Source organism: Brachionichthys hirsutus, chromosome 12, assembly GCF_040956055.1.
Source record: "Brachionichthys hirsutus isolate HB-005 chromosome 12, CSIRO-AGI_Bhir_v1, whole genome shotgun sequence".
Taxonomy (NCBI): Eukaryota; Metazoa; Chordata; class Actinopteri; order Lophiiformes; family Brachionichthyidae; genus Brachionichthys; species Brachionichthys hirsutus.
Window position 1 is genome coordinate 13,676,197 of NC_090908.1, and position 18,666 is coordinate 13,694,862.

The 18,666-nt window shown below is 54.8% G+C and overlaps 2 protein-coding genes across 4 annotated transcripts; both read left to right on the forward strand.

Moving 5' to 3' along the window:
- The first annotated feature begins 479 nt into the window (after positions 1 to 479).
- Positions 480 to 3,715, forward strand: med4 (mediator complex subunit 4). 3 transcript variants are annotated; one of them, XM_068746378.1, is made up of 7 exons: positions 480 to 586; positions 719 to 785; positions 965 to 1,135; positions 2,458 to 2,515; positions 2,599 to 2,685; positions 2,754 to 2,885; positions 2,960 to 3,715. In XM_068746378.1, the coding sequence occupies exons 1-7, from the start codon at positions 513 to 515 to the stop codon at positions 3,130 to 3,132; spliced, it is 762 nt and encodes a 253-aa protein (XP_068602479.1). In that variant the 5' UTR covers positions 480 to 512; the 3' UTR covers positions 3,133 to 3,715. The 3 variants fall into 3 exon arrangements, with proteins under 3 accessions (XP_068602479.1, XP_068602481.1, XP_068602480.1); XM_068746380.1 differs by having other exon boundaries at positions 491 to 598; XM_068746379.1 differs by having other exon boundaries at positions 510 to 629.
- A 259-nt stretch (positions 3,716 to 3,974) lies between these two features.
- On the forward strand, positions 3,975 to 16,411 carry sucla2 (succinate-CoA ligase ADP-forming subunit beta). Its single transcript, XM_068746200.1, is given in 11 exon segments — positions 3,975 to 4,091; positions 5,071 to 5,242; positions 7,862 to 7,961; positions 9,526 to 9,688; positions 10,715 to 10,843; positions 12,121 to 12,259; positions 12,334 to 12,495; positions 12,860 to 13,002; positions 13,077 to 13,197; positions 13,954 to 14,042; positions 15,097 to 16,411. Coding segments are annotated over 11 exon segments (1,410 nt in total). The 3' UTR covers positions 15,172 to 16,411.
- The last annotated feature ends 2,255 nt before the right edge of the window (positions 16,412 to 18,666 follow it).

Sequence of the window (18,666 nt, forward strand, 5' to 3'; positions counted from 1 at the left end):
ACACACATTATACACACACCATACACACACAGTATACACACGAGACTATACACACAGTATACATACAGTACACACAAAGTATACACACAATATATATACAGTATACACACGAGACTATACACACAGTATACACACAAAGTATACACACAGTATACACACCGTACACACACAGTATACACAAAGTAGACACACGTAGAATCCACAAAGTACAGATACAGTATCACAGTATACTTGTGTGGACTCTGATCGGTGTTTGTTGTCCTCTGAACGTGTCCTTGTCCAGCGGACATTGTCCTCTGCTGCAACCCAAATCTCCCTCCGAGGGACAAACTACTACAGGGAAGGGACTCGAACCCACAACCTTCTTGCTGTGGGGAGACAGCACTAACCACTGCACCATGCTGCATATGCTAGTATTAAGATATCTATGATTTGCATAACCCGGATCAGAACACCAAGAGGAAGTAGCGGACGTCACTTCCTGTCCTGCACACAAGCGGGAGGAGTCGAACATGGCGGCCCCGGTGGAGAAGTCTACGAGGCAGCGGCTGCTGTCGGTGTTGGACGATTTGGAAGTATCATCGCGGTAACGTTTGGGGTGTGCTGGCTTCCGGTGCCAGCGTGATGACGTAGAGCCCCGGTTGTTGTTTCCGTGTGACGAAATCAGCCGCCGTGTTAGCAGCTAGCTAACGTTAGCCTTCGTGTCCGTTTGTTTCAGAGAGCTGATCGAGATGTTGGCTCTGTCCCGGAGTCAGAAGCTGCCCCCCCCGGGAGAGGACACGCAGGTAACCCCGCCCCCCGCCCCCTAGGGGGTTGTTATTGTTTATAAACGTGTTTTGCTACAGGTAAACCGTTTGATCCTTCGTTGACGTTTATTTGCTGATGATGGACGATGTGGGGGTCGGGGGTCGGGTTCGGTCCTCCGTCCCTGAAGAGTCCTCACTTGGACCTGTGTCTCGGGCAGATCCTGGGCCTGCTGGTCCAGAGGGACAGGGAGTTCCAGGAGCTGATGGAGGTGGCCCAGCAGCAGGGGAAGGTCCACCAGGAGGTGCAGCAGCTGGAGAAGGAGGTGGACAAGAGAGACAGCGACGTCCAGCAGCTCCAGAAGCAGCTGAAGGAGGCGGAGCACATCCTGGTGGGTGTGTCCTCTGTGTCCTCGTTGTTGGACGGTGTGTGTCCTCTGTGTCCTCGTTGTTGGACGGTGTTTGTCCTCTGTGTCCCCATTGTTGTCCTCTGTGTCCTTGTTGTTGGACAGTGTTTGTCCTCTGTGTCCCCGTTGTTGGACGGTGTTTGTCCTCTGTGTCCTTGTTGTTGGACGGTGTGTGTCCTCTGTGTCCCCGTTGTTGTCCTCTGTGTCCTTGTTGGATGGTGTGTGTCCTCTGTGTCCCCGTTGTTGTCCTCTGTGTCCTTGTTGGATGGTGTGTGTCCTCTGTGTCCCCGTTGTTGGACGGTGTTTGTCCTCTGTGTCCCCATTGTTGTCCTCTGTGTCCTTGTTGTTGGACAGTGTTTGTCCTCTGTGTCCTTGTTGGACGGTGTGTGTCCTCTGTGTCCCCGTTGTTGGACGGTGTGTGTCCTCTGTGTCCCCGTTGTTGTCCTCTGTGTCCTTGTTGGATGGTGTGTGTCCTCTGTGTCCCCGTTGTTGGACGGTGTTTGTCCTCTGTGTCCCCGTTGTTGGACGGTGTTTGTCCTCTGTGTCCTTGTTGTTGGACGGTGTGTGTCCTCTGTGTCCCCGTTGTTGTCCTCTGTGTCCTTGTTGGATGGTGTGTGTCCTCTGTGTCCCCGTTGTTGTCCTCTGTGTCCTTGTTGGATGGTGTGTGTCCTCTGTGTCCCCGTTGTTGGACGGTGTTTGTCCTCTGTGTCCCCATTGTTGTCCTCTGTGTCCTTGTTGTTGGACAGTGTTTGTCCTCTGTGTCCTTGTTGGACGGTGTGTGTCCTCTGTGTCCCCGTTGTTGGACGGTGTGTGTCCTCTGTGTCCCCGTTGTTGTCCTCTGTGTCCTTGTTGGATGGTGTGTGTCCTCTGTGTCCCCGTTGTTGGACGGTGTTTGTCCTCTGTGTCCCCATTGTTGTCCTCTGTGTCCTTGTTGTTGGACAGTGTTTGTCCTCTGTGTCCTTGTTGGACGGTGTGTGTCCTCTGTGTCCCCGTTGTTGGACGGTGTTTGTCCTCTGTGTCCCCGTTGTTGGACGGTGTTTGTCCTCTGTGTCCCCGTTGTTGGACGGTGTTTGTCCTCTGTGTCCCCGTTGTTGTCCTCTGTGTCCTTGTTGTTGGACGGTGTTTGTCCTCTGTGTCCTCGTTGTTGGATGGTGTTTGTCCTCTGTGTCCCCGTTGTTGGACGGTGTTTGTCCTCTGTGTCCCCGTTGTTGGACGGTGTTTGTCCTCTGTGTCCCCGTTGTTGTCCTCTGTGTCCTCGTCGTTGGACGCTGTTGTCCTCTTCTGAAGGTGGCGCTGTCCCTCCCCAGGCCACCGCTGTGTACCAGGCCAAAGAGAAGCTCAAGTCCATTGACAAAGCCAGGAGAGGTGAGCTGCCACGCCCCCAGCCACGCCCCCAGCCACGCCCCCAGCAGGTGTCCGGTTCTCTCTTGAACTCCGGTTCTCTCCAGGAAGCATCTCTTCAGAAGAAATCATCAAGTACGCCCACAGGATCAGCGCCAGCAACGCGGTGTGTGCGCCCCTCAACTGGGTCCCAGGTAGGAAGCTCAGAGGCCACGCCCCTGTCTGAGGGGCGTTACCTTATGCTGTGTGGGCGTGTTTCCAGGTGATCCGCGCAGGCCCTACCCGACCGACCTGGAGATGCGCAGCGGGCTGCTGGGTCACATGGCCAACCTGCCCACCAATGGCGTGAACGGACACCTGCCGGGCGACGCCCTGGCCGCCGGGCGGCTGCCAGGTGGGTGGTTGATCCGCACGGAGGCGGGGCTTCTGCTGGGTCCGGGCTTCACCTGCGTCTCCTCTGCTCCTCAGACGTCCTGACTCCTCACTACTCCTGGCAGTCCTCTGACGTCTCCGCGGGGATGCTGCCTCCTCACCATGGCAACGACTTTGGGCTGGAGCCCCCGGGTCACAACAAGGAGAACGAGGACGACGTGGAGGCCATGTCCACGGACTCGTCCAGCAGCAGCAGCGACTCCGACTGACTTTGGGCCCGCTTCGGTCCGAGCCGGTCTTCACGGTGAACCTGAAGGACAAGGTCCTGTCTGGACCGGGTACTTGCTGTGAGGCGCTGGGGCCGTCCCGGTTCCGGTCCCTGTCCCGGTCCCGGTTCAGTCCACTCTGGACGGTTGCGTGATTAATGCACCTTGCTTGTAAATAAAGACCGGGTCGTCTCGGACCCATGAAGACTGTCCCGGGTCGAGTCCTGATGCCTCTTGATTTACATGGACAGGCTTATCCTGGTGGTTCTGGGGGGGGGGGGGGGTGAACCTGGACGACTGCCTGCCCTCCAGCGAGTCCGAGTCCTCCAGGAATCTAACGGGGACACAGCTGTTGAGGCTGGAGGTCAGAGGTCATCTTGTGGAGGGGCAGCAGCAACGTTCGGGGCATGAACTGCATCCCTTCAGCAGGACTTGGACCCGGACCCAGAACCAGAACCAGATGATGGGATTCACAGAGCGTCTGGACTTACAACGCTAACGGCTAACGGCTAACGAAGATGTTTTACTGTGTATTCATTACAGTATTGTTTCTGAAACAAGTATTCAATAAATAAAGCAGAACTGCAGCTGGAATACTTTGACTAGTACTTAGTGTGTACTAGTAGTACTAGTACTCTACTCTGCCCCCCCCCGGCCCTTCGTAAATGTGTCTTTATTATCTGAGTTCTGAGCAGGAGCGACGTCACCGTTAGGGGCGTGTCAGCTACAGCTCCTAATAATGCTGGTAACACCTGAACCACACCTGAGCGCCTCGGTGAGTGTTCGGATGATTCCGGGCTGAGGGGAGGCGGCGTCAGTGACGTGGACGCTCCAGTTCATCGCGCATGCGCACAAGCCTCTTCACTTGAGAGGGCGACATGGCGGCGTCCCTGCTCTGCGGCCGTTTGACAGCGAGCCTGAGAACCTCTGCGGCCAGAAACAGCCTCAGCTCCGCGGCGAAGGTGAGTCTGGGCCCACCTGGAAGCGAAGGTGTCCGTGGGGGGGGGGGCGGGGGGGCGCGGGGGGGCTCCGTGGCGCGTCCCTGAACTCACGGGGTCAGGTTTGACATTAGCGCCGTCTCCACGGAGGTAGCAGTGTTTGGCTAACTTGCTAGCGTTAGCGTGTTAGCGCAGCTAGCTGTCGCTAGCGGTGACCCGGCCCCGGTGTGCGCGCGGCCGAAAGGCGCAGCTGATGCGGGGAGGGACACCGACTGTGACCCCCCCGAGCACCGAGACCAAGGACGGGCCACGGGCGGGGCGCGTTGTGTTACTGTGTGTGACGCCGAGGGTTTGCCCCGCCCACAAGGAGGATCAAACGCAACAATAAACCTGAATGGTTCCGAGCAGAAGACCTGAGTCCTCACCGGGACGTGGTCCAACTGGTGTGGTTCTGCCTCCACCTGTCCTGGGTCTCTGGTAGTCATAGCGACGGAACCAGCCCGGGGTGTGCAGGGTCTGCCGAGGCACGGGGGGCGGTTCTGGTTCCTCTGTGAAGACCACCTGACCCCCTTCGGGTCCTTCGGGTCCTTGGTCCGGATTTGTGTGATTCTATGTGGGACAAACCGGTTCTGAGAAGGTTCTGGAGAGGAAGCCCCATCGGGTGCCTGCTCGAGTTCAACACCTGACCTGGCTGCTGGTCGGTTCCGTTAGGATGGACCCGGCGGAACCAGGATCCAGAGCAGAACCATCAATGATCAGAACCTTAATCTAATGGATTCTCTCTTTGGTGGATGAAGAGAACCGGTTTTGGTTTTATTTATTTCTCAGTCTCTCTGGAGAAGCTGGAGGGGGCCAGAGGTTCTGGTTCTGAATGGGTTCCGGGCTCGGGTTGGGTCAGAGGGACATTAGAATGTGTGAGGACGTAGAGGCTCCCATTGGTCGTTGTGAGTCACGTGATCTGGTGAAAGTCAGGATGGGTGCAGTGCTAACTCCCGTTCTCCAGGTTCTAGGTGGTTCTGCGGGTCTGGTCGGGGCCCACGTGTTCCGGCAGCAGAGGAGTCTGTCCCTCCACGAGTACATGAGCATCGGGCTCCTGAAGGAGGCCGGCATCGCCGTCCCTGCCGGCGTGGTGGCCGGCTCCTCGGAGGAGGCGTACGCCGTGGCCAGGCGGATCGGTGAGTCCGGCTCAGAACCTCCACCGGTTCTGTTCTTCTGACCTTTGTGGATCTGCAGTGGCACAGCTGGAGGCTAATCATAGCCTCCTGCTCCAGTGGGCTCAGGTGACCCACCTTGTAAGGTCAAGGATGGGAGGAGCCGACGGTATGTCCTCCTCCTCCTGCTTCCTTTGATTCTTCATCTGACCTGTCCGGTTCCGACCTTCTGGGCTGGGCTGCTAGTTCTGTTGGCGGTACCACAAGAACCCCGACTATAATGGCATGTTGGCTCTTTGATGTACAGTAGTCCCGCCTTCTCCGCGGGGGTTACGTTCCAAAAAGAACCCGCAATAAGTGAAATCCGCAATGTAGTGATCTTTATTTATTTTAATTATTATACATGTACATAAATGTTTTAAGGCTGTAAAACCCCTCACCACACACTTTATACACGTTTAACAGGCATTAATCTAAATAGATTGTTTCAGGATTATAGAATGAAACCAAAGATCAAAACCTTTTCAGAACTAAATATAAATATATAGTACGTACAGTAAACGTTTTCCTGTTAATAGTGTTAAGGCGTGCAGGTCGAGCAGAGCCATTTTGGTGCCCCCCCCCCCCCCCCCATACACGGCAAACATTATATATATAAAACATTAATAACAACAGCCATATGACGGACCTTAAAAGTTTAATTATTCTTCAAGACAACTAGCACACGCTATACAATACAAATAATAAAATAAAATAAAATAAATAAACAGAGATAAAACAGTGTTACTGTTCAGATTAAGAGGAAATTAAAAGTCCTGACAGCTTCCACACAAACAATGCAAAACAGTCAGAACACAAATAATTTAGCATGATAGCTTACATTTAAAATGTTACACGTCTGGACTTCCTTGCAGCAAAGGCATCGATGGTATCATCAAATGATACCCGTCTGAAAGCTCATGATTTATGCTTATTAAAGCAAGTCCATTGAGACGCTCTTGTGACATCGTGGATCTCAGGTCAGTTTTTATTAGCTTTAGTTTGGAGAAGCTCCTCTGCAGCAGCAACTGTCTCGGTCTAGCTGAGGTGCGCGCTGATAAATCGCCCCCCCCTCTCCTTGGACGGTCAAGGCATTGTGTTTCAGGTCATACCAAGAATGACCAACAACGAGAGGGGGGGGGGGGGTTGTTTTTAATTTTTTTCTGTATTTTTTGTTTTTTATTTTCTAGGCAGAGCATGAGAAAAGGGCGCCCGTTGGGGCTATAAATTATAACTATTGTTAGTTTATTTTCTTTCTTTTTAAATAATTTTTTTTCGAGACTTGGAGTGGCGCCCCCTCCAGCTGGTGGCGCCCTAGGCGACCGCCTAGTTCGTCTATGCCTAGAGCCGGCTCTGAGGTCGAGGAAAGAGCCGCTTGGAGTGCAGAAGAACAAATATTCTACTCGTGCTGTCTTTAGCCTCTCATGCTGCTTTATTGGATAGCTTAGCACAGCGGAGCGGCAGCGGCTACATGTAGCAACAGGAAGAAACAAAACCCAAAAGGGACGTGACGTTTATGCTCCTACAAAATAAAAGCCTCTTTTCACACAGAGAATAAGAGCGCTATAAAACAAACGCTTAACAAATAAATATGATAAATTTTAGAAATAACGAATTTAATTTTAATGATCAACCTACGAGGTTGAACGCATGAGAAATGATTAATAGCGACTCGCGCGTATTTCACAGTTCCTCCGACCGCGCCTCTTCGTCCTTGCGCCTTTTCGAGGCGCGTTCAAGTGCAAAAAAAAATATCTGAAATTGCAATAAAAAACTCCGCGAAGCAGCGAAGTCGCGGAAAATGAACCGCATTATATCGAGGGACTACTGCATTTTGCTCTACAGAAGATTAACATTTCAGAATTTCTTTCCATTATTTAGATTTATGTATAAACATTAGGTCGCCATTGTTGTTTAAGTTGCAAGGCATTCTGGGTGTAACGTCAAACGCTTGCGGAGGCCTGTTAGCGGCGGCCTGTTAGCGGCGGCCTGTTAGCGGCGGCCTGTTAGCGGCGGCCTGTTAGCGGCGGCCTGTTAGCGGCGGCCTGTTAGCGGAGGCCTGTTAGCGGAGGCCTGTTAGCGGAGGCCTGTTAGCGGAGGCCTGTTAGCGGCGGCCTGTTAGAAAATGGACGGGAGGAATCTCGAGTCGGTCGTTGTGGTTGGTGTCTCTGTGTTAGCTGCGTCGCCATGCCGACAGAGAGAGAGCGTCTGTTGGAAAGAGCTCCAGGCTGACCATGTTACCTGGAACCTTCAGGTAAAAACAAATCCTCTGAGTTAGCATCACTGTCTCGTCGTTTACCTTCGGCTCTGGAAAAGACGGATCTCCCCTGTGTCCCCAACGGTTAGGAGACGGGAACAGTCCCCTGTGTCCCCCAACGGTTAGGAGACAGGAACAGTCCCCTGTGTCCCCCAACGGTTAGGAGACAGGAACAGTCCCCTGTGTCCCCAACGGTTAGGAGACAGGAACAGGATGGCTAACAGAGTGGATATGAATTAGCACTGTGTTCTGAACTGTCATTAGGAAAGCTATGGATCCCACAGCCTCACCTGTATAAAGGTGTGTGAGACATCATTCATGCTGATGGACTGATCTGTTGGTCTTAGGCTCCAAGGATCTGGTGGTGAAAGCTCAGGTTCTGGCTGGAGGCAGAGGGAAGGGGACGTTTGAGGGTGGACTGAAGGGAGGAGTGAGGATCGTTTACTCGTAAGTAATCCAGAAATAATCTGCTCTTTCCTCCTTTGTTCCACTTCCTGTTTGTCTCCTGGTTCTGCATAAAAGACGTAGCAACCAGGGAAGAGCTCGCTAGTTTGAGGAGCGCTGGCGTCACCGTGTCCTCATCAGCCAGACGATTCCAACCAATTAAAGTCAGTTTTATTTCTATAACAGGAAGTCGTCTCAAGGAACTTTACACGAGTAGCAGGGACAAACGGAACCCAACGAGTGCTGCAGGGACAGACAGAACCCAACGAGTGCTGCAGGGACAGACAGAACCCAACGAGTGCTGCAGGGACAGACAGAACCCAACGAGTGCTGCAGGGACAGACAGAACCCAACGAGAGCTGCAGGGACAGTCAGAACCCAACGAGTGCTGCAGGGACAGACAGAACCCAACGAGTGCTGCAGGGACAGACAGAACCCAACGAGTGCTGCAGGGACAGTCAGAACCCAACGAGTGCTGCAGGGACAGACAGAACCCAACGAGTGCTGCAGGGACAGTCAGAACCCAACGAGTGCTGCAGGGACAGACAGAACCCAACGAGTGCTGCAGGGACAGTCAGAACCCAACGAGTGCTGCAGGGACAGACAGAACCCAACGAGTGCTGCAGGGACAGACAGAACCCAACGAGTGCTGCAGGGACAGACAGAACCCAACGAGTGCTGCAGGGACAGTCAGAACCCAACGAGTGCTGCAGGGACAGACAGAACCCAACGAGTGCTGCAGGGACAGACAGAACCCAACGAGTGCTGCAGGGACAGTCAGAACCCAACGAGTGCTGCAGGGACAGACAGAACCCAACGAGTGCTGCAGGGACAGACAGAACCCAACGAGTGCTGCAGGGACAGACAGAACCCAACGAGTGCTGCAGGGACAGACAGAACCCAACGAGTGCTGCAGGGACAGTCAGAACCCAACGAGTGCTGCAGGGACAGACAGAACCCAACGAGTGCTGCAGGGACAGTCAGAACCCAACGAGTGCTGCAGGGACAGACAGAACCCAACGAGTGCTGCAGGGACAGACAGAACCCAACGAGTGCTGCAGGGACAGACAGAACCCAACGAGTGCTGCAGGGACAGACAGAACCCAACGAGTCCTGCAGGGACAGACAACCCAACTGTCCAAGTACTTTGGAGACGGAGGCAAGGAAAACGTCCCTTTAACAGGCAGAAAACTTGGACAGAACCTACGACTCATAGTGGATGGCCATCTGTCTGGACTGGCTGGGTTGAGGAGAGAGAGACATGTCCAGAGGAGAGACGGGGACTATATCGGTAGAAGGATGCTGAGGATGGAACTGCCAGGGAGCAGGACTAGAGGACGACCCAGGAGAAGAGACATGGACGTAGTGAGGGAGGACATGAGAGTGGCTGGTGTTGGGGAGGACGATGCAAAGGACAGGGTGAAGTGGAGAAGGACAAGAAGAAAGTACGGTAGTAGTTCCTGGTCATCCAAGAGTTAATGTCCTGAAGACTCCATATTCTCTCTCTCGTCTTCGTGATCGTTAAAGATCTCATTTTAGAATTGAACCGTGAAGGTCTCCTCCTCAGGCCAGAAGAGGCCCGGGACATTTCCTCCCAGATGATTGGTCGAAAGCTGTACACCAAGCAGACTGGGGAGGCGGGGCGTATCTGCAACCAGGTGTTCATCTGCGAGCGCAGGTACCCACGAAGAGAGTACTACTTCGCCATCACCATGGAGAGATCGTTCCAGGTGAGAGAACACGACCAGCAGCTGCTTTCTTCAAACCGGCCGAGGGCCGCCCCCGCCCAGGGGCCACTAGCCGCGGCCCGCCCCCGTCCACGGGCCACTAGCCGAGGGCCGCTAGCCGAGGGCCGCTAGCCGAGGGCCGCCCCCGCCCACGGGCCACTAGCCGAGGGCCGCCCCCGTCCACGGGCCACTAGCCGCGGCCCGCCCCCGCCCACGGGCCACTAGCCGAGGGCCGCCCCCGCCCACGGGCCACTAGCCGAGGGCCGCCCCCGCCCAGGGGCCACTAGCCGCGGCCCGCCCCCGTCCACGGGCCACTAGCCGAGGGCCGCTAGCCAAGGGCCGCTAGCCGAGGGCCGCTAGCCGAGGGCCGCCCCCGCCCACGGGCCACTAGCCGAGGGCCGCCCCCGTCCACGGGCCACTAGCCGAGGGCTGCTAGCCGAGGGCCGCCCCCGCCCACGGGCCACTAGCCGAGGGCCGCCCCCGCCCACGGGCCACTAGCCGAGGGCCGCCCCCGCCCAGGGGCCACTAGCCGCGGCCCGCCCACGGGCCACTAGCCGAGGGCCGCCCCCGCCCACTAGCCGCGGGCCGGCCGCTAGCCGAGGGCCACTAGCCGCGGGCCGGCCCCGCCCACGGGCCACTAGCCGAGGGCCGCCCCCGTCCACGGGCCACTAGCCGTCTGTGTTGTAGTACTGTGTGTATTATGGTCTGTGTATTTACTGTTACTATTTGGCCTGTACCATCTGGCGGGGGGGCTGGTCATTAAAAAAATAAAATGTTCGTTAATGTCCCGACAGCAAATCAATAAATGCTAATTATTATACGTGTCTGTCATGGATCAATGGAGGAACAGCCCATCCCATAATAGACAGGAGAAGGTTTCCTAGGTGTTCAGGGGGCCGTCCAATGGGAAGCAGCTGCAGCGTTTACGGGCGTGTCAGATCGACAGTGGACCGGAACACCCTGAGCAGGTTCTGGTCCAGTCTGGAGTAGGCCGGCCGGGTTCCTCATGGCTCCTCCTCTGTCTCGCAGGGACCCGTGCTGATTGGCAGCTCACAGGGAGGCGTGAACATCGAAGACGTTGCAGCAGAGAATCCTGACGCCATCGTGAAGGAGCCGATCGACATCGTGGAGGGAATTAAGATGGAGCAGGCCGTCAAGGTAGATCAATGATCGGGGGGGGGTTAAGATGGAGCAGGCCGTCAAGGTAGATCAATGATCGGGGGGGGGTTAAGATGGAGCAGGCCGTCAAGGTAGATCAATGATCGGGGGGGGGTTAAGATGGAGCAGGCCGTCAAGGTAGATCAATGATCGGGGGGGGGTTAAGATGGAGCAGGCCGTCAAGGTGGATCAATGATCGGGGGGGGGGTTAAGATGGAGCAGGCCGTCAAGGTAGATCAATGATCGGGGGGGGGGTTAAGATGGAGCAGGCCGTCAAGGTAGATCAATGATCGGGGGGGGTTAAGATGGAGCAGGCCGTCAAGGTAGATCAATGATCGGGGGGGGAGTTAAGATGGAGCAGGCCGTCAAGGTAGATCAATGATCGGGGGGGGAGTTAAGATGGAGCAGGCCGTCAAGGTAGATCAATGATCGGGGGGGGAGTTAAGATGGAGCAGGCCGTCAAGGTAGATCAATGATCGGGGGGGGAGTTAAGATGGAGCAGGCCGTCAAGGTAGATCAATGATCGGGGGGGGGGGTTAAGATGGAGCAGGCCGTCAAGGTAGATCAATGATCGGGGGGGGGTTAAGATGGAGCAGGCCGTCAAGGTAGATCAATGATCGGGGGGGGGGGGTTAAGATGGAGCAGGCCGTCAAGGTAGATCAATGATCGGGGGGGACCGAGGAAGAGGAACAGGAAGGCTGTGTTCGTCTTCAGATCCTTCAAGTTATGAGAGGATGAACAGGGGGGGACCAGGTTGGACAGAATTAGACATGAGACAATAAGAGGGACAGTGAAGGTCAGAGGACAGACGTTGATGGTTTGGACATGTCCAGAGGAGAGACGGGGACTACACGTAACGATATTGGGTGTGTCTGTTGTCATAGTGACAGCAGGGCTGATTGGACGGGGTCTGGGACCTGGTCTGGGACCTGGTCTGGGACGGGGTCTGAGACGGGGTCTGGGACGGGGTCTGGGACCTGGTCTGGGACCTGGTCTGGGACGGGGTCTGGGACCTGGTCTGGGACCTGGTCTGGGACGGGGTCTGGGACCTGGTCTGGGACCTGGTCTGGGACGGGTTCTGGGACCTGGTCTGGGACGGGGTCTGGGACGGGGTCTGGGACGGGTTCTGGGACCTGGTCTGGGACCTGGTCTGGGACGGGTTCTGGGACCTGGTCTGGGACGGGGTCTGGGACGGGGTCTGGGACGGGCTCTGGGACCTGGTCTGGGACGGGGTCTGGGACCTTCTGGAGCTGCTTCCTGAGCCCTTGTCCCTGCAGGTTGCTCAGAAGATGGGCTTCCCGGCTGCGCTGGTGACCGAGGCGGCGGAGAACATGGTGAAACTTTACCAGCTGTTCATCCAGTACGACGCCTCCATGGTGGAGATCAACCCCATGGTGGAGGACTCCTCTGGTTCCGGTAGGCCGATGACCCCCCCTCGGTGTGGCCTGTAGACCTTGTTCTGACCCGATCGTGTCCTGTCTGCTCCACAGTGATGTGCATGGATGCCAAGATCAACTTTGACTCCAATGCAGAGTACCGGCAGAAGAAGGTCTTCAGCATGCAGGACTGGACCCAGGAGGACCCGCGGGACCGGCAGGCCGCCAAGGCCGACCTCAACTACATCGGGCTGGACGGCACCATCGGCTGTCTGGGTAGGACAGAACCAGAGTTGGGGCTGCAGTTTGGACCCGCCCCTCTTTACCACCGTAGAGGCATTTAAAGGGCCAGGATCCAGATCCAGATCCAGATCCAGATCAAATCCAGGAGCGTAAACATTGAGATCTCTCCTCTTCATGGTCTCCACCCCGACACATGACAGAAATGGAATAGAAAGCCTTCGTTGTCATTGCATCGTGGAATACAACGAGATCCGGTTCTCGTTCCGGTTCTCGTTCCGGTTCTCGTTGGCCGTAACCTCATGTTCCCGTTTAAGCAGGGTGGGATTGTGATTGGTCGGAGAACACGCCGTGTCTCCAGCCTTCCTCACTCCACCCCGTCCTTTGCTCTTATTACTAGTAAATGGAGCGGGTCTGGCCATGGCCACCATGGACATCATCAAACTCCACGGCGGGACACCAGCCAACTTCTTGGATGTGGGGGGAGGAGCTACAACTCAACAGGTGACAGAGGCCTTTAAGCTCATCACCTCTGACAGGAAGGTAAGGGGGGCGGTGAGGGGCAGTTACAGGAAGTTGTTTGTTGTTGGATTTTCAATTGTGGTGATGTCATTCAGGTTCAGGCCATCCTGGTCAACATCTTTGGAGGCATCATGAGGTGTGATGTCATCGCTAAAGGCATCATCATGGCTGTGATAGACCTGGACCTCAAGATCCCCATCGTTGTGCGATTACAAGGTCGAACACTCTCTGGGAAGGTTTTCAGGTTCACTACCAGAAAGATCTGGAAGTCCGGAACCATCTCTATAAAAGAATCCGAGGAAGAATGCGATTAATTTCTCCTGTACGGGCCTCTGTCTCTCTTCTTAACGGACCTCTGTCTCTCTTCTTAACGGACCTCTGTCTCTCTTCTTAACGGACCTCTGTCTCTCTTCTGTACGGACCTCTGTCTCTCTTCCTAACGGACCTCTGTCTCTCTTCTTAACGGACCTCTGTCTCTCTTCTGTACGGACCTCTGTCTCTCTTCTTAACGGACCTCTGTCTCTCTTCTGTACGGACCTCTGTCTCTCTTCCTAACGGACCTCTGTCTCTCTTCTTAACGGACCTCTGTCTCTCTTCTGTACGGACCTCTGTCTCTCTTCTGTACGGACCTCTGTCTCTCTTCTGTACGGGCCTCTGTCTCTCTTCTTAATGGACCTCTGTCTCTCTTCTTTACGGACCTCTGTCTCTTCTTTACGGGCCTCTGTCTCTCTTCTTTACGGGCCTCTGTCTCTCTTCTTTACGGACCTCTGTCTCTTCTTTACGGGCCTCTGTCTCTTCTTTACGGGCCTCTGTCTCTCTTCTTTACGGGCCTCTGTCTCTTCTTTACGGGCCTCTGTCTCTCTTCTTTACGGGCCTCTGTCTCTTCTTTACGGGCCTCTGTCTCTCGTCTTTATGGACAGAGGTTCCCTGCTCTGTCTCTGTCGTTTATGGCGTTTGTGTTCTGTGTTGAAGGAACAAGAGTGGACGATGCCAAAGCGCTGATTGCTGCCAGTCCTCTGAAGATCTTGGCCTGCGACGATCTGGACGAAGCTGCAAAGATGGTAGGAAAGAGCCCGAATCCAGAAAGGGTTCTGTCCGTTCCGTTCCTGTTAAACGTAGGAGGCATTTGGACCATGCACTGCTGAAACATCAAAACGACCAGTAATAGCAGCCACAAGAGGGCAGCAACACAGTAGGGGCTACGCACCGAGGGTAGACATGTTTGACCAGACCTTTCTCAGGTGAGACGTGCTAACGTTAGCTACAGTGGTTGAGCAGACCTTTCTCAGGTGAGACATGCTAACGTTAGCTACAGTGGTTGAGCAGACCTTTCTCAGGTGAGACGTGCTAACGTTAGCTACAGTGGTTGACCAGGTGTTTCACAGGTGAGACGTGCTAACGTTAGCGACAGTGGTTGACCAGGTGTTTCTCAGGTGAGACGTGCTAACGTTAGCGACAGTGGTTGACCAGGTGTTTCTCAGGTGAGACGTGCTAACGTTAGCTACAGTGGTTGACCAGGTGTTTCTCAGGTGAGACGTGCTAACGTTAGCTACAGTGGTTGACCAGGTGTTTCTCAGGTGAGATGTGCTAACGTTAGCAACAGTGCTTGACCAGGTGTTTCTCAGGTGAGACGTGCTAACATTAGCTACAGTGGTTGACCAGACCTTTCTCAGGTGAGACGTGCTAACGTTAGCTACAGTGGTTGAGCAGACCTTTCTCAGGTGAGACGTGCTAACGTTAGCGACAGTGGTTGACCAGGTGTTTCTCAGGTGAGACGTGCTAACATTAGCTACAGTGGTTGACCAGACCTTTCTCAGGTGAGACGTGCTAACGTTAGCTACAGTGGTTGAGCAGACCTTTCTCAGGTGAGACATGCTAACGTTAGCTACAGTGGTTGACCAGGTGTTTCACAGGTGAGACGTGCTAACGTTAGCGACAGTGGTTGACCAGGTGTTTCTCAGGTGAGACGTGCTAACGTTAGCAACAGTGGTTGACCAGGTGTTTCTCAGGTGAGACGTGCTAACATTAGCGACAGTGGTTGACCAGGTGTTTCTCAGGTGAGACGTGCTAACGTTAGCGACAGTGGTTGACCAGGTGTCTCTTCTGTGCCCACAGGTGGTGAAACTCTCCGAAATCGTCTCGCTGGCTAAAGAAGCCCAAGTTGACATCACCTTCCAGCTCCCCATCTGAGACACCTCGACGTCCTCAGCCAGCACTCCGTGTTCGTCTCCTGTCCTCACCTCCAGCGCCCCCTGTCCCCCCCCACCTCAGACATTTAGTTTTCTTTAACACTGCATGGACGTGACGGCGTCACAGTATCCAGGTATCCCACACCTCCTTCAGCTGCCGGGCGTAGAAGCATCCAGCAGCTGACCCTCCTCAACGAGGTCCGCCTCAGAGGCAGAAGGTTCTGGATCCAGTTTGGTTCCGAATGGTGGAGGCTGCCTCAGTTCCGTCCAGCACTGATCCGTCTGTGAATCGGCTGCAGGTCGTGATGGTGGTGTTCTGCTAGCATGCTAGCATGCTAACATTAGTTTTAATGGGGAACAGTTACAACTAGCAACATTAGCTGCGCTGCTACAAAGAGACGCTAACTTTAGCTCAAGTTAACTGTTACAAAGAGATGCATTTTATGGCGCCGTCTGTTCCCGCGTTATTGAATGCATCCGGAGTGACGAAGAGGAGGCCATCAGAAGACTGGATCAGTTTAGACCTCGTCCTCCTCTGTGGACCTCCGGCTCTGGTGGATTCAGGTCTCTGGTGGATTCAGGTCTCTGGTGGATTCAGGTCTCTGGTGGATTCAGGGCTCTGGTGGATTCAGGTCTCTGGTGGATTCAGGGCTCTGGTGGATTCAGGGCTCTGGTGGATTCAGGGCTCTGGTGGATTCAGGTCTCTGGTGGATTCAGGTCTCTGGTGGATTCAGGTCTCTGGTGGATTCAGGGCTCTGGTGGATTCAGGGCTCTGGTGGATTCAGGTCTCTGGAGTCTGAATGAATGTTCCTGGAGATGTTCTGAGTTGTCGCTCTGCTGAAGGATGCGTCTGATTCGCTGACCTCTGTAGCGTGAGCCGGCGTTGATGTTAGCTAACGGGGCAGCTGGGTCTCTGGAGATGTCATCGGGTCACTGCGGGTTCTACGTTTAGCTTCCTGGTTCGATTGCTTTTCCTCTTGCTTTGATGCAGACTCTTCGGTTCCGTTCGGTTCTCTTCGTTGACGGCTTAGGAACGACACGCCGCGGCTTCTCATTCGGTTTCTGATGTCAGGACGATGGTTATTCAGAATGTCCCGCCCTCCTCGTTCCTCCTCGCTCCTCCTCTCGACATGTCATTTCTTAAATCTTGTAAATAACCAGACGGATGTTCTCGCTCTGTAAGATATTTAAGCTCCTGTAAAACAATAGAACAAAGAGAAAAATAAAGCCTGAGAATGTCAGTGTGTCTGTGGTCCGATTCCTTCCCGCTGTCCACCTGGTCTGGACCGGATCACCTCACCACGAGTGGCACTAACAGAACATCTTCGATATGTGTGAGGATGACCTTCGCTTTCAGACGGATACAGTAAAGAACTGAACGCCCTCAGAGTCCAGACCTCCATCCGAGGTGGTGAAGAAGGACTCCAGAACAAGCCGGTCGCTTCACGGGACGTTGGATGACACGAGTCAACCCGGTAGCATGTATGCAGGCTGTGCTAACCCGGTAGCATGTATGCAGGCTGTGCTAACCCGGTAGCATGTATGCAGGCTGTGCTAACCCGGTAGCACGTATGCAGGCTGTGCTAACCCGGTAGCACGGATGCAGGCTGTGCTAACCCGGTAGCACGGATGCAGGCTGTGCTAACCCGGTAGCACGGATGCAGGCTGTGCTAACCCGGTAGCACGGATGCAGGCTGTGCTAACCCGGTAGCACGTATGCAGGCTGTGCTAACCCGGTAGCATGTATGCAGGCTGTGCTAACCCGGTAGCATGTATGCAGGCTGTGCTAACCCGGTAGCATGTATGCAGGCTGTGCTAACCCGGTAGCATGTATGCAGGCTGTGCTAACCCGGTAGCATGGATGCAGGCTGTGCTAACCCGGTAGCATGTATGCAGGCTGTGCTAACCCGGTAGCACGTATGCAGGCTGTGCTAACCCGGTAGCACGTATGCAGGCTGTGCTAACCCGGTAGCACATATGCAGGCTGTGCTAACCCGGTAGCACGGATGCAGGCTGTGCTAACCCGGTAGCACGTATGTAGGCTGTGCTAACCCGGTAGCACGTATGTAGGCTGTGCTAACCCGGTAGCACGGATGCAGGCTGTGCTAACCCGGTAGCACGGATGCAGGCTGTGCTAACCCGGTAGCACGTATGCAGGCTGTGCTAACCCGGTAGCACGTATGTAGGCTGTGCTAACCCGGTAGCACGTATGCAGGCTGTGCTAACCCGGTAGCACGTATGCAGGCTGTGCTAACCCGGTAGCACGTATGCAGGCTGTGCTAACCCGGTAGCACGTATGCAGGCTGTGCTAACCCGGTAGCATGTATGCAGGCTGTGCTAACCCGGTAGCATGTATGCAGGCTGTGCTAACCCGGTAGCATGGATGCAGGCTGTGCTAACCCGGTAGCATGTATGCAGGCTGTGCTAACCCGGTAGCACGTATGCAGGCTGTGCTAACCCGGTAGCACGTATGCAGGCTGTGCTAACCCGGTAGCACGTATGCAGGCTGTGCTAACCCGGTAGCACGGATGCAGGCTGTGCTAACCCGGTAGCACGTATGTAGGCTGTGCTAACCCGGTAGCACGGATGCAGGCTGTGCTAACCCGGTAGCACGGATGCAGGCTGTGCTAACCCGGTAGCACGTATGCAGGCTGTGCTAACCCGGTAGCACGTATGTAGGCTGTGCTAACCCGGTAGCACGTATGCAGGCTGTGCTAACCCGGTAGCACGTATGCAGGCTGTGCTAACCCGGTAGCACGTATGCAGGCTGTGCTAACCCGGTAGCACGTATGCAGGCTGTGCTAACCCGGTAGCATGGATGCAGGCTGTGCTAACCCGGTAGCACGTATGTAGGCTGTGCTAACCCGGTAGCATGGATGCAGGCTGTGCTAACCCGGTAGCACGTATGTAGGCTGTGCTAACCCGGTAGCACGGATGTAGGCTGTGCTAACCCGGTAGCATGGATGCAGGCTGTGCTAACCCGGTAGCACGGATGCAGGCTGTGCTAACCCGGTAGCACGTATGTAGGCTGTGCTAACCCGGTAGCATGTATGCAGGCTGTGCTAACGCGGTAGCACGTATGCAGGCTGTGCTAACCCGGTAGCACGGATGCAGGCTGTGCTAACCCGGTAGCACGGATGCAGGCTGTGCTAACCCGGTAGCACGGATGCAGGCTGTGCTAACCCGGTAGCATGTATGTAGGCTGTGCTAAACAGCAGACATCAAGAAAAGGTCGGCCGGAGGAAAATGAGCTTAATACCACTTAACAGGAGCTGCAGTGGATTCTGGGAGTTTGAGTTTGTGGCTTCCCTTCTGCCAACAGAGCAGAACTTTTAAACGTCAAGGTCGTTGGAGCAAGAACCAATGAGGCTCAGATTAGCCCAGTGCTTCTCAATTATTTTCTGCTACCCCCCCCAGGAAAGAAAAAACATTTTGTGCCCCGCCCCCAACTATAAATAACATCATTTGGTTTTTTTTTTTTTTTTTACCTCCAAGG

What these genes read in the sequence shown, in the direction of transcription:
- med4 (XM_068746378.1), top strand. Translation starts at nt 513, where the DNA reads ATGGCGGCCCCGGTGGAGAAGTCTACGAGGCAGCGGCTGCTGTCGGTG. An exon ending in AGGAGGCGGAGCACATCCTG is followed by an intron (nt 1,136 to 2,457) that starts GTGGGTGTGTCC and finishes GTCCCTCCCCAG; the next exon opens with GCCACCGCTGTGTACCAGGC. An exon ending in GCCCCTCAACTGGGTCCCAG is followed by an intron (nt 2,686 to 2,753) that starts GTAGGAAGCTCA and finishes GCGTGTTTCCAG; the next exon opens with GTGATCCGCGCAGGCCCTAC.